Genomic DNA, 15,487 nt, shown 5'->3' on the forward strand with positions numbered 1-15,487 from the left:
GCAGATTACTGTTCTTCTAAAGGGGAACTATATTAAATGTACAAACTCCCTTTTATTTAAAGAATGCAAAGGGTTTTACAAATCTTTTCTTACAATACCAAGTGCTCCTCCAAAGATAGTGAGGATAGATTTCACATATGTGCCCGTGGGAGGCTGTGCTGGTTTGAAATCTCAATGTCTCGCTCTCCCTCTCACAGACACACACACGCACACACACCCAAAATTGCTAGTTTTACTATGTAATTTAGAGCAGTTACTATCTAAATATGGTCCTAAGACACTTGGACTTTTTGGGGATTCTGCCCTCTGATCCTGATGTAAACAAAAGGTATCTAGACAGACGTTTACAGGTAGCATAGAAAGAAGAGAGAACACGCGTCTTGTACTATTCACGTGTAGTGATTTTTTTTTTGAGTGGACATTCACCGACCATAGCTCAGGAACATTGGAGTAGGTTTCTGTGGTACCTCAGAGTCGCCACATACTCTGAAAGTAACACTATGGTCCTACTTTCTCTTGATTGTGGAACAAGGCAAGGGAGGGCTTTAGCAAACACGTCACAGAAAGAAGAGGCCTCCTGCATTTGGAGCACATGCTGTTCAGAGTGATCTTATGGCCATTTTATGGGGTAGGTGGGCATGTTTTATGCCCATTTAGCAAATAAGCTGATATGCACAAACAGTTGTTATGCCTCAGGTCATAAAATTGTTACAACCAGATTCTAGCCCTCCTGATTTTACTGTTGTGACTTGGTTATAGAATACAGGGTTAGGTTGGAGAGCACTGCCCAAGAGCCTAGAGGCATGTTCAGTTTCTTGCTGCATGGGGAGAGGAATGGAAGAGACCAGTGACCTGGGGCACCTGGGCTCCTGTAGAACCTTCTTAGACTTATGATCCAGACACCTAAATGTTTTCATCGCAGCCACAATCCTGACTAATGACTACCTTGGGTATTTCCAATACAAAGACCAACCTAATTGAAACTTCTCATTTTGAATGAGTTTTAACCTGGTGGGGTTTCTGTCACCCTCTTTTTCACAGGCATTAACAGGTTGTGGGGGGAGTACAAGTGTCCTCTGCCTTTTGGTGCACTAAAACCTTAATTGCTGTTACACATACACACACTTACGGCCTTTTCTGCATCTTGTTTGTTCCTGCACATGTTTGTGTAAGTTAAGATCAGAAGGATATCTAATGTTTATGCATTAAAAATACTCTTTAATTTTTAGAAATATATGCAAGAGGCACGAAGTTTAGGAAAAAACCTGAGGCAACCCAAATTATCAGACCTGTCTCCTGCAGTGATTGCACAGACCAACTGGAAATTTGTGGAAGGCTTATTAAAAGAATGTAGAATGAAGGTATGTATTGCTCACTGATGCCAGAGAGCGTGCATTCATGTTTACACCATGTGTGAGGCTAAGATGAGCCGGGTCAACCCCCGTTTGAGCCTGTAACTTTCCTAGAAGAAAACTTTCACTGTGACATAGATCTCATGTGTTCTTTACTGAGGTATTAAACCTCTGTGGGTTCTCCATTGCCCATGGAATCAATGACATGGGAGCCCTGCATGTTTTTTTTCACCTTTTCAGCCATGGCTGTCCTCTTCTCTAACATGGACAGATGTGTTAAACCACCCATAGGTTGTGTCAGGAATGTTGTCATCTTATGTGAATGACAACACATTTTTTGTGTCTGTGTGTATACCTATGTACAACCTTATCTGTACCATACATGTGTTTGTATACCTGTAAGGAAAAAGACCTTAGCTGTATTGTAGGTTTGTATATATTGCACACCAAGTCTACTCTCAGAAATCTGTGTTTGTCAGCGATAGCAGTATAAATTGACAAAACTCAAAACATCATTTTAGCCAATAATTTCATTCATTTTTTGACAGTCATTTCTTAGATACCTTCTTCTCTGCATGTTCAATAAATGCACTATTTTTAGCATCAGTATATTGTGGTGAATCAGACAGATAAGAAACTAGAGGAACTACCTAAAAGAACTAGATCCTGGCCAGGGATGGTGGTTCATGCCTGTAATCCTAGCACTCTGGTAGGACAAGGCAGGAGGATCGTTTGAGCTCAGGAGTTCGAGACCAGCCTGAGCAAGAGCAAGACCCCGTCTCTACTAAACATAGAAAGAAATTAGCCAGGCCACTAAATATAGAAAAAATTAGCCGGGTGTGGTGATGCATACCTGTAGTCCCAGCTACTCAGGAGGCTGAGGCAGGAGGATGGCTTCAGACCAGCAGTTTGAGGTTGCTGTGAGCTAGGCTGTTGCCACGGCACTCTAGCATGGGCAACAGAGCGAGACTGTCTCAAAAAAAAGAACTAGATCCTCTGTCACATTTTATAAGCACTGCTGAGACTGATGCAAATTATCTTACATGAAACTCATTTCCATTTCCTTTCCATTTTTTTTTTGTGCATACTCATGAGAAAAGAAGAAATAAAAGAGGAAGGGAAAAAAAAGAGTCCTGGTTCACTCACAAATTAGAGTTCTCAAAAAACTTAGAGCTGCCCATTTATATTGTGGTTTTACCTAAGTGCCATCAAACTAAGCATAGGGGGATGCTTTATAAATAGTATATTATTTTCTCTTTGATCATCCTCCATTTCTCTAACAAAATAGTAAACTATAGATGATATTACTCCAGTTAGTTGACCACAGAGATTAAGAAGATATTTTTCCCAAGGTGATTAAAAATACACAATCAGAAGTATAGTGAAGGGAAGCCAGGTCTCCTATTCCAATAATTGACTTGTTGGGTTTTGGTTTCACTGCTGGGCTAACTCATGACCACATGTGTCATTTTTAGACAAAACGCATGCTGGTGGAAAAGATGGGACATGAAGCAGTGGAACTGGGCCATGGAGAAGCAAACATCACTGGCTTGGAGGAGAACACCTTGATCGCCAGCCTCTGTGACCTACTGGAGAGGATATGGAGCCATGGCTTGCAGGTCAAGCAGGTAACAGTCTCAGGAGGTCCTGGTGACATGGCCAGTTAGGAGCCCTGTTAAGAAATGTAACAAGGAGGAAAAGATGTCAACAAATGATGCGTTCCTTTGTCACAGGATAACTAGAAATCTGCCACATTCATTGCAGAAACTGCATCCCCATTAAATGAAGAGACTGAGATTCCATTAAATGTCTGCTTTGGCACTCCCCAGGAAAAACTTCCACTAGCCAGAATTAAAAGTTCTATGTTAAGTTATTCAGGGTGGAAAAATTCAAATGCTCTCTTTACTTTTGTCTGTTTAGTCTCCCTCTCTGATATTGTCCTGATGTGTGCATGTTTCTTTTCTCTTTCTCCTCTCACCCCAATTTTTCCCTTCATCTCCACTCTATATATCTAAACATATTTTACATATGGATGTACACAAATATATTTTGTGCTGCTGGAGCCTTTTAAAATTCCATGGTTACTTAATGTGGCCGGTGTAGACAGCCCTAATTACATACAAATAAGTAAGGCCTGAGCAGACATCTCTGTGCCTGCCCTTCTGACCTTCTGCTTAGCTGCTTCTCTTCCCCTGGCTCTTGCCACCCTTCTCAGTGAGGCAAAGGATGACCTTCATAACACGTGGAGTGAGATGCTCAGAATGTCACACAGCTTGGAATGGATGAGCTTGTGACACCAAACTTCTAAATGGCTATTTAATGTGAATGATTTTGATGAGAAATTATTTTTGATTAATTATTTCTTTTAAAATGAACATTTTATGTACCTCGTACTTTCAGGGGAAGTCAGCTTTGTGGTCACATCTAATTCAATTTCAAGACAGAGAAGAGAAGCAAGAGCACCTTGCAGAATCACCAGGTGAGAGATCATTGGTTTGATTGTTTCTATAAAACTGGCAGCATTGGACAATAAGGAGAATCAATACTGTATGGCCATACTGTATCAATACTCGTCTTGATCTCTTTCTCGCTCAAGCTAAAACTTATGCCATCTCGCCAGTAGTGGGGTAATGTAGAAGGAGCAATATTATTTACTAACTGTGAGACTTGGGAAAAGTCATTTGACCTTTCTGATCTCCTGCTTCCTCATCTGTAAGATAGGGAGAATAATATTAGCTATGCCAAAGCTGTCATGTTGATCAAATAAGGTAACGTGAAAATCCCCAATGAATCGTAAAGGATCATACAAGTATTCTTTACTCTCACCAGTATTAGGGTGTAATGTATAGTGATTATTTTCTTTAAAAAAAAAGTTTTATGACATCATTAATGATCTTTCAGGGAAAAATATGTATATATGTCTCAGTCTTTAGGATTTTTGAAATTTTCAGTTTATAGAAAATGTATGTTAGAAATGTCTAACACTTTTTTTAGCTAATTAGAATTATGTAGGGTTACTTAAGCTAAATATTCTACCTATTATGTATTTTTCACAAGGAGCTTGCTTTTCTTTATGTAAAATAACCATCTATTTCACAAAAAGTAGAAGTAACACAGTGGGAAGCTAATAGAGATAAAATGTATTATATTGAATCAGCCATTTGGGAACCTTTTCTAAAATTATGGATCATTTTAGACATTCAGAAATGTAAAAAAAATAATATTTTTAAGAACTCATAAGCCAACCACCAGCTTAAGAAATAGTGGCTGGACATGTTGGTGCACACCTGTTGTCTCAGCTACTTGGAAGGCTAGGCAGGAGGATCGCTGGAGCCTAGGAGTTAAGGTGGCAGTGAGATATAATTGTGCCTGTGAATAGCCACTGCACTCCCTCCTAAGGAACACAGTGAGACCCCCATCTCTAAACTAATAATAATTAAAAAATAAAATAAATAAAGTAATGCATTGCAAACATGATTGAATTAGGATGTATTCATCCCTAATTCCTTTTCCCTCACTGCCCTTAGAAGACAACACTACCCTAAATGTGGCGTTTACTGTTGGAAACCTAATTTCTAAATTTATGTAATCAGACAGCTGGGAATATGAGTTTGATGCTACATTGCCCTGGAGCTCCTCTAACCAGAATGTCAAGGTTCTGCTGTCCCAGCCTGTGACTATATTTACAGATTCAGATCAAGTTTAAAAGCGTTCTCTAGTGTCTATCTCCTCTGCCCCTTTTTCTCTTAAAAAAGTAAAAATGCATTGGCATATGCCCCAAAACTGTCTCTAACAGAAAATATAGCTGTTCAGATCATAAGACCATAACCAAGGCCAGGCGCGGTGGCTCACGCCTGTAATCCTAGCACTCTGGGAGGCCGAGGCGGGTGGATCGCTCAAGGTCAGGAGTTCGAGACCAGCCTGAGCAAGAGTGAGACCCCGTCTCTACCAAAAATAGAAAGAAATGATTTGGACAGCTAAAAATCTGTATAGAAAAAATTAGCCGGGCATGGTGGCGCATGCCTGTAGTCCCAGCTACTCGGGAGGCTGAGGCAGTAGGATCAGCTTAAGCCCAGGAGTTTGAGGTTGCTGTGAGCTAGGCTGACGCCACGGCACTCACTCTAGCCCGGGCAACAAAGCGAGACTCTGTCTCAAAAAAAAAAAAAAGACCATAACCAAGACAGCTTACTCTAATTAGAAAAAAATAAATTCCTAGGAAGAAATAGCCATTTGTAGGGTGAAATGTTGGAAAGCCAAGCTCAGTTAAGGCACAGAGGTGGAAACATTCAGCTCTTGTTGCAAATGAGGCATGTGAGTTATGTCTAGCGCTTTAGTCAAATTTTTTTTTTTTTAAGAGACGATGTCTCACTCTGTTGCCCAGGCTGGAGTGCAGTGGCACGATCATAGCTCACTCTAGCCGTGAACTCCTGGGCTCAGACAATCCTCCTGCCTCAGCCTCCCAAGTAGCCAGGACTACGGCATGCACCACCATGATTGGTTTGTCTAGCTGTTAGAATGGGCAACTGCTGGGCAACACCAGCAGTTTTCATGGCTGTGGCTGTTCAATGTTGAATGGTTCATTCAGAGACCAGAGTCCTGGCTGTTTACAGTGGCCTTCAGTCAATTGTGGCACTGGCAAAACTCTGAAGTCAAGGCTAAGAAATATAAAATGTGTCAAAGTTACTCTCTGTGCTGCACTGGCAAATGGTGATGAAGGGCTAGTGATGTAAGAGTGAAAAAGTTAGATATTTTACTGATCATAAGTAAGATTAAGCCACATAGCTTTTGAAATCAAAGTTTATTGTCTGGAGGGATGGATTTTATAGACACTGCTCTACTACTACTGGTGATTCAGCCCAGGAAGTTAAGACTTAAAAATATGAGAGTGTGAAATATGTATAAAAACATCAGTTTAAAAAAGAAATATTTCATTCTTGAGAAACAATACAGTGTTCTAATTATGCAAAAATTAGCAGTTTTAAATCTGGATTTTTTTTCTCAAAAAGTACTTTTTGTTTGCCAATTATTAAGCTTTCTAATTAATGGTAGTGAACAGTCTGCACTGTCATACTAAGGATAGATCCTTAGAGATTCACAGCAGGTTGAAACACTGTTCTTACTAGCATCGAGCCACTGTGAGACTCGATCATAGATAATTGCCGTCCTTCTTCAGAAACAGCACTAAACAGGAATCAGAGACATTTTGAGAGTTGCAGAGGAATGGAAAGGGTCTGTCGTGGCAAGAGGACCATAATGTGTAGACTGTATTAATTTGACCTAGTGGTCCCTACACCTAGTAGTTTGAAGTTCTTGTTTCTGAGAAAGAATCTCAGAATGCAACTGGTCCTAGAATAAGGAATGTTATTGACGTATCACCCAAAAGTTTCAATCTTTAAAAATGTTGGTGAGTTCTTAAACTTTGCCCCCTCAGACAAGCCTCAGACAAGGTTCTACTACTAAACTGTAAATGGATTTTTAAATCACTTGGCAAGGGGTGGGCATAGAGCAGAGGTGTGGAAATGCTGCTTTTCAATGGTTATTCTGGATCTAGTCTGGGGAGTTTTGAGTCACTCTTCAATCATCCTGTCTTCATCAGAAATTTTCTTTTAATTACTTACCTACCTATAGACTGTATATGGTTCTGTAAAAATAATACATACAGTCTCTGCCCTCTACAAACTTGCTGTCTGTGCAATGAGATTGATTCAGGCAGATATACAAAGGGAATTCCGGTAGCCAAGTATTAAATACATGAATCTTGCCAGGCATGGTGGCTCACGCCTGTAATTCTAGCATTTTGGGAAGCTGAGGCAGGAGGATTGCTTGATGCCCAGGAGTTTGAGACCAGCCTGAGCAAGAGCGAGACCCATCTCTACAAAAAACTAGAAAAATTAGCCAGGTGTGGTGGTGCACACCTGTAGTCCCAGCTACTTGGGAGGCTGAGGCAGGAGGATCACTTGAGCCTAGGAGTATGAGGTTGCAGTGAAGTATGATGATGCCACTGTACTTTAGCCCAGGTAACAGAGTGAGACCCTATCTCAGAAAAAAAAAGAAAAAATTCATGAATCTTTACATTGAAGGAGAAAGTGGCCTATTGCATTTTGAGTATTTCAAATTAAGAAATAGTAATGGAAGTATACATTTAAATAGCTTGTAAAATTCTCTTCTGGCTGGAGTAGACATCATGGAAACCTTCTTAGATTTTTATTATAGATCTCTAGATAAAAGCTATGGCTTCATTTCTTAACCCCTAATCTGCCTTCTACTCACAAGCTTCTGAACTCTTCTTTCCAAAGTCAGTAATAAACTATCATATTAGTTTTTTAGGTCTGCCATAATGATGTGCCATAAACTGAATGGCTTAAACAACAGAAATTTATTGTCTCATTTCTGGAAGATAAAAATCCAAAGTCAAGATATTGGCTGGGTTAGAGCCTTCTGAGGACTGTGAGAAAGAACCTGTTCTGCTCCTGTCTCCTAGCTTCTGGTAGTTTCAGGCATTCCTTGTGTGGTAGATGGCATTCTCCCTCTGTCTTCACATTGTCTTTCCTCTGTGTGTGTCTGTCCCTGTGTCCAAATTTCCCATTTACATACAAGGCCACCAGTAACATTGGTTAGGGCCCACTCTAATGACCTGCATCTTCATCATCTGCAAAGACCCTATTTCCAAATAAGGTCATCACATTTAGAGGTACTGATAAGGGTTAGGACTTCAACATCTTTGTAGGGTCACAGTTCAAACAACAACATCTACTACTGGCCTAATTCTGTGTCATCATCCACCTATTACATTAGCAGATTATTCCCAAATCTCCTTCTCCAGCCCTAGTTTCTAGGCATCCAGAGATGGATGTAGGAACACAGCACATGTTAAAACAAATTCATTATCTCAGCACCTCTCCCTGCTGTACCTGTCGGGCTTTCTCTGTTCTCTCTCTTATTTAATGGGATCAGCACCCTCCTCTCAGTCAAGCCAGAAGCCACAAAGTCATCTGTAATGAGTGGAAAGCCCACTGGACGCAACACCAAAACACTCTGTTTCTTATAAATTTATACGATTGGGCAGGTTTTTTAACCTCTTTGAGCCTCAGTTTCTTCATTTGCAAAATTAAGATTTAAAAAAATTGAAAGGATAATTCTAATTATTTGTGATAGTATGTATTAAAATAGTTTAAAACAGTATTTAATACTGGTGGGTTTTTTTGCTACTAGAATGAATAACTAGAAAGTGACTGGTCCTTATGGCCAAAATTTACACACATTGCATTCTTTGCTAGGTGGGCTTTTATGATTCATTTTAAATTTCTAAATACAGCCTCAGATTAACTAGAAAGCAAATAGCTAATTTACTGTATTAATAAAGTAGCAACATTTAGGAAAAAGAATTTGAGCTTTTCTATTGTCTTTAAAGTTCGTTCTTATCAGCAGTTTCAAAGTATTTATTTATAGAATGTGAACCATGTAGATTATTTTCTAATACTTTGCTGATATTTTTCTACATAGTTGCCCTTGGACCAGAAAGAAGAAAATCTGACTCAGGAGTTGTATTGCCAACACTCAGGGTCTCTCTTATCCAAGACATGAGGTATTTGTTACATATGTTAGCATATGGTAATAACTTTGAAGTATTTTATGGCTTTCACCTAAATTGCTCAAATAATTATGGTTATGTGTGTTTTTTTGCTTATGTATTCTGAAGAAAGAACTTTTTATGATTTTGTTTATTTTACTTATATAGTGTTACATTATTTTCTGACATTAAATCCAAAGGGAAGAAGCTGAGAAGAATTTTAAAGTATCTCTCAACTATTTTATAACTTCTTTTGTTCAGTTTTTTAAAACTACCTTAAATACCTGCTGCCACAGATACAGACCAAAAAATCTGCAAATAATGGCAGGTTACTTAGCGGAAAAATTACCATCAGGTAGATTTACATTAAAGTGGATACAAATCTGAGAATTATCACTTCCAGTTACTGGTCTTAGAAATCTTTAGATAGCCGGGCATGGTGGCACATGCCTGTAGTCCCAGCTACTTGGGAGGCTGAGGCAGAAGGATTGCTTGAGCCCAGGAGTTTGAGGTTGCTGTGAGCTAGGCTGACAACATGGCACTCTAGCCTGGGCAACAGAGCGAGACTCTGTCTCAAAAAAAAAAAAAAAGAAAGAAAGAAATTTTTAGAAAGCATCAAGATATCTAAATTGGATTTATTGATTGAGGAAGGCAGAGGCTTTTTTCTTTTTAATATTTTAGGCACAGTGCTTAGTCAACTCTGTAGCTCTTATGAGTGGCAGCATAGTATAGTGGTAACACATCCTGGCTTCACCACTTACTGTGTGACCTTTGGCAATTTTCATAACTCTCTGTGCTTCAGTTTTCCCATCTCTCATATAAATTAGAAACAGTACCTATCTCATAGGATTGTTATGAGAATCAAATGAGTTAGTCCATGTCAAAAGTTTAAAGAAATACTTGGCTCATACTAAGAGTTCACTGAATGGTGGTTGTCATTTGAATCAATTTATATCTTAAATGTCAGTATTCCTTGGTAGATGAATGTTGTTGTCCTTATATGGTTTATAATTCCTTTTGATGGTGAGCATAAGAGGGATACTTGTAAGTATGAGGAGAAAATAATCCCAGTTTTCTTAAGAGAAATGTAAACCCACATGTGCTCTGCAGTGATTTCACAGTGGCCATCGTGTTAAGGTTATGGTTGTTGAAAGCTTTGCAGCTGTGACCTCAAGTCAGACTTCTGAAACCTAATTAGGAGATGGTCACATCACATAAGGCTACCCTGCTCCTTCCAATTTCTTACTTAATTACTTTTATGTACTTCATGTTGGTTTTGGGGGAGGAGGGAGGTCTTGCTCAGATTTACTCTCCTCACTTGGTAAGAGGCAATATAACACGTTGGTTAAGATCTTGGGCTTCTTGAGAGTGTCTTAAAAGAACAACAACAAAAGAAAAAGACTTCGGGCTTCAGAACCAACCTCAAGGGTTTGTATTTCAACTCTGCTGCTCACTAGCTCTGTAGCTTGTGGCAATTTCTTATACTCTCAGTTTTATCACCTGTAAATGGGAATAATAATAATGCTTCTCTCAAAATGTTGATATAAAGAGTCAATGAGTTAATAAATGTAAAACACCCAAAACAGGCCTGAAATATATGTGTGTTTACTAACACCTGCATACTGCATGAGTTATACGTATGTCTATATTTCTGTTTGTCTTTATATGTGTGTATATATATTATATGTACACACACACACATATATTTTAAACCATGAGTTTATGATGACATCTCTGATTCCAGTTCAATACCATAGGGATCATGCTAGCCTTCACCCTTTCCTTACTTGTAATTTCCTTCTCCAATCATGAGAAACATGCCTCTCATTAGCCATAATATATTTACTTATTTGTGCAGCCCTAGTATAGACATAAAGTCATTTTTGAATTGCTAACCCATACCACTGTGAGAAACAAGTTTACTTTAGAGCACAGTGTTTGGTGCAACTCTAGTTTCCTTTATCATTAGCCTTTCAGTATCTAGTCAAAATACTGTTTTCTGTAACTTAGAATTCTTTTTTTTATCCATTCCCTTCATTGTGGTTACATTATTCATTTGCAGTGTAGTTAGGTTTTTTGTTAGTTTGTATTTGAGTTTTGTTTCCCTCCATATCCTGGTTGCTCTTTGGTTTTTCCTAAATTTATATACAGTAAAATTTACTCTTTGTTGGTGTGTAGTTCTGTGGATTTTACAAATGCACAATCGTGATATAGAGCAGTTCTATCACCCCAACAAGTCCCTGTGCTACTTCTTTTTAATCATCTCCTCTCCCAGTTCCCTACCCATGACAATCACTGGTTTATTTCCAAGCTCTTTGCACTGTGAGGGCCTAGAAGTAGTACTACCCCAGTAGCAATGAGCACACCTAACACCCATATATTGGTTTCTCTGTCTCCCATGAAAGGAATCAGGGCTCCCTAGAGGGGTGGATGATTCCAGGGCTGAGGTAAGAAAACTATAGGATGAGCCTTGTGTATCTTGTGGTGTTAGAAAGTAAGGAAGTACTCAGAAAATCATAAGATCATGTCAAAAGGACACAGGAGCCAACCTGAAAAAGCTGCCAGTGGCCAAAGCTGGAACAATTTGAGCAACAAAGGAAATAATGATAGAATTGGAGCATAACTCATAGAATAAAATAAACATCCATGAATCCATTCCAATATTAAAAAGAATTAATTTCTTTGACGTTATTTTCTCAAATAAATAAATGGGAGGAATGGGACAGCTCCTTTTTACCAAAGTGCTCCAATTAATAAATGTAGAGGAATGAAGTATAAAAATAGTAGTTGAAAGTTTAAGGTAAACCCAGGATATTTACATAGTCTCAAAGTGTCTCTCCCAAGAATTTATTTACTACAGAGAGAAAAATAGGCCAGTGCAGTGGCTTACGCCTGTAATCCTAGCACTTCGGTAGGCCAAGGCAGGATTGCTTGAGGCCAGCAGTTCAGACCAGCCTGGCAACACAGAGAGACCCTGTTTCTACAAAAAAAAATTTTTTAAACTTAGCCAGGCATCATGGCACATGTCTATAGTCCCAAGCTAGTTGAAGTTGATAAGGCAGGACGATTGCTTTGCACCCAGGAGTTTGAGGTTGCAGTGAACTGAGATCACGCCAGTGCACTCTGGCTCTGGCAACAGAGTGAGACCCTCTCTCCAAAAAAATGAAAAAGAAAAGAAAAATAGTAACTTAATAGGGGAGAAACCCAGCAGACACCACCCTAACCAAATGATCAAGGTTAACATTTCTAGTAATAAGATAAATCCATATCATGTACCCCTGACATGAACACTGAAAGGAGTACCTCACTTCTGCAGTATTATTGTTACAAATGCATAACCTCAATCTAACCAAACCTGGCACGGTGGTGCACAGCTGTAGTCCCAACTAACTCTGGAGGCTGAGGGGGAAGGATTTGCTTGAGCCCAGGAGTTTGAATCCAGCCTGGGCAATATAAGGAAACCTCATCTCAAAAAAAAAAAAAATTGACCAGTACTCTTCAAAAGTTTCAAGGTCATGAAAGACAAGGAAAGGCTGAGGAACTGTTACAGGTTGGAGGAGAGTAAGGAGATGACAGTCAAATGCAATATGAAATCCTGTATTAAATCCTGGAACAGAAAAAAGACACAGGGGGAAAACTGGTAAAGTCAGTCTAGTTTAGTTCTAGAGTATTATACCAATGTTATCTTAGTTTGGTTATGCAAGATATTAACACAGCACTCTAGCACAGGAGTTTGAGGTTGCAGTGAACTGTGATGACACCACTGCATTCTACCCAGGGCAACAGAGCAATACTCTGTCTCAAAAAATAAAACAAAAAAAACCACCCAAAATAATATTCCAAATTTTGTTTTTTCCAACTTGGACAATTGTAGAAAACTTATCTTCTAAAGATGAGGAAATCTACCTCTCTAAGTCCATGTTGTCTCTTGGATACATGCTTCTTTTGGTACCCCCTCTCTTCCTAAGTTTAAGGCAAAGGCACTGGCAGTGTAGACACTTTGAGTCCTCGTGATTGTTGAGAGTCTGTCTTGGCACCATGTTTCTTAGCAGCTGGCGTGAATCCAAGACAGACATATCAAAAAACTGGTATCTTTCATAGTATCTCAATCCCCAAGACCTCCTAAGGCCTTCATAAGTGCTAAGTATCACCAAACCATTGGTAATATTAATGGAATGATTTTTTTTTTGCTCTAAAGAGAAAGATAATTGTACACATTATCTACACATAAAAGAGGAGTGTCATAACAGTGTTACTATTATTAGCAATTTCTTTCCAGAGGAGCAGTGCACATACCGTGTAGCTGTCCAAACAGACTTTTGTGCTTAATAACAAAATGTAATTAATGATGTGGGGCATAGTAGAACATTATATGACCTAAGAGATTGTGAGTACTATAATCTAAGGACAAATACTCTGAATATTAACTGAATGAACAGGATGTCTGAGTAAATCCTAGGAATATTTTGTTTTATATTTTTATAAATAACATATGCACATGTGCTTATGAGCATCTGGCTTTATTTGACACTAAAATTAAGTTGTCATGATTGACTTTGATATTCCTGGGAAGGAATATTTGAAGAATATTGTGACTGCACAGCGTGTGAACTTAAAGATGACTAATTTCTTAATTTCTCTAATAAACATTATTAGGTTTCACTGGTGAGTCAATGAAATAAGCACCAGTTTTGGACTCAGGAAATGTGGATTCAGATTGAGGTGCTGCCATTCCCTGAGTCAGAAACATTTGGCTTTAGGGAACAGAAGCCCACTCAAACTAGCTTCAATAAAAAGGAGGTTTTATTGGAGGTATGTAAGGATGTTTTATAGAATCCAAGAACAGGAGCTTTGGCTAGATTGGAAGCAGCCTTGTCACAGGCTGCTTTCTCTGTCTCACTAGAAACAAATCATCCCTGCTTCTCCCTCCACACCTGCTGCATCTTCCCTCCTCCCTTTTCTTCCCTCCCTTTCCTGCTTTATTGTGCACATGATCACCCAAGCCCTGGCTTTAATAACATCATTTCTTATTTTAAGCATTCAACAAAAACTAACTTTGTTTTCCAATGTTCAAAACCCCAATTTCTGAGAGAAAATGTGGTGGGTTCCACTTAAATCAGGCAGGTGCTTCTTGTACAGCCCGTTCTACCTGAGGGACTGGAGTCTGGGTCTTGTGCTTTGAGATCAGGATATCTGGAGTTTTTTCTTCTGGGTTTATGGAAGAGGAGCTTCTCTGAGACTGTGTGTGAGTGCCAGGAAGAAGTGATTGGTAGAAAAGGGGTGGCATCTTTAGAGTAATATCTATTCTCTCTGTGACCTTGGGTGGGTCACTTAGCCTCAGTGAGTCTCGGTTTTCTCATCTTTAAAGTGAACACATAAGGAAGCCAGGTATGCCTGTAGTCCAGCTACTCAGGAGGCTGCGGCAGGAGGATCACTTGAGTTTGAGCCAGGAGTTCAAAGCTGCAGAGTGCTAGATCGCACCTGTGAATAGCTAGCTATTGCACTCCAGCCTAGCCAACACAGTGAGACCCCATCTCAAAAAAATTTTTTTTAATTAAAAAAAAAAAGTGAAAGGCCGGGTGCCGTGGCTCACGCCTGTAATCCTAGCACTCTGGGAGGCCAAGGCGGGTGGATCACTCGAGGTCAGAAGTTCGAGACCAGCCTGAGTGAGACCCCGTCTCTACTAAAAATAGAAAGAAATTATCTGGCCAACTAAAATATATATATAAAAAATTAGTCGGGCATGGTGGCGCATGCCTGTAGTCCCAGCTACTCAGGAGGCTGAGGCAGGAGGATTGCTTAAGCCCAGGAGTTTGAGGTTGCTGTGAGCTAGGCTGACACCACGGCACTCACTCTAGCCCAGGCAACAAAGTGATACTCTGTCTCAAAAAAAACAAAAAATCAAAAAAACTTGAATATTCAGCCTATTTTGTTACTTTTATTTTCTTGAGGATCAGGAATAAACAAGTGCCTCAGGTATCTCTGAGTCTGCAACAAGGACATAATAAAGCCTGAACGAGTGAATAAGTATTAAATGCTTTATCTTATGATGTTGTTTATGTGCTTGTGTTGTAATCGTAATTCTGATGTAAGACTAAATTCATGATTCAGATGGAACCTTTGAAGGTTTAATCAACATAAGTTGTATATTACTCATTGTTTCCTCTAAGTATAAAAGAACTCTATTCTGTGCCCTGTACTGTTAACTCTTTAGTTCTTTTCTAGTTCTGGGTTATCCGTAGGATCTGCATCTTTGCTGTTGCCACTGTTTTTTAGGCATATTCAAAACATGAGTGAGATCAAGACTGATGTCGGAAGAGCTCGAGCATGGATAAGATTGTCTCTAGAAAAGAAGCTCTTGTCCCAGCATCTCAAACAGTTGCTGTCTAACCAACCACTCACCAAGTAAGATATTGCCTTTTGATACTTTTTTCTGTCTATGACCTATGTACTTGCAAACCAAAGTGCAGAAGCTGACACACTGGCTTCTTTACCACGAAGTGCTGATTCCTGTGCACGCGCATTCTTTTCTAACAGGCATGTGCTTCAGAAACTCTGTCTTGAC

The 15,487-nt window shown here is 39.3% G+C and overlaps 1 protein-coding gene across 5 annotated transcripts in view; it reads left to right on the forward strand.

Moving 5' to 3' along the window:
* Nucleotides 1-15,487, forward strand: part of DENND5B (DENN domain containing 5B) — a 164,852-nt gene that overhangs the window by 132,260 nt on the left and 17,105 nt on the right. For 3 of the 5 annotated variants that reach the window (XM_045554065.1, XM_045554067.1, XM_045554066.1), the window contains 5 exons: nt 1,230-1,361; nt 2,828-2,980; nt 3,753-3,831; nt 8,856-8,937; nt 15,199-15,381. In XM_045554065.1, the coding sequence (XP_045410021.1) occupies nt 1,230-1,361; nt 2,828-2,980; nt 3,753-3,831; nt 8,856-8,937; nt 15,199-15,331 (579 nt within the window). In that variant the 3' untranslated portion in view covers nt 15,332-15,381. Of the gene's footprint in view, nt 1-1,229; nt 1,362-2,827; nt 2,981-3,752; nt 3,832-8,855; nt 8,938-15,198; nt 15,382-15,487 lie in introns of those variants that run through there. The other 2 variants (XM_045554069.1, XM_045554070.1) reach the window with 1 other exon arrangement.

Source organism: Lemur catta, chromosome 6 (assembly GCF_020740605.2).
Source record: "Lemur catta isolate mLemCat1 chromosome 6, mLemCat1.pri, whole genome shotgun sequence".
Taxonomy (NCBI): domain Eukaryota; kingdom Metazoa; phylum Chordata; class Mammalia; order Primates; family Lemuridae; genus Lemur; species Lemur catta.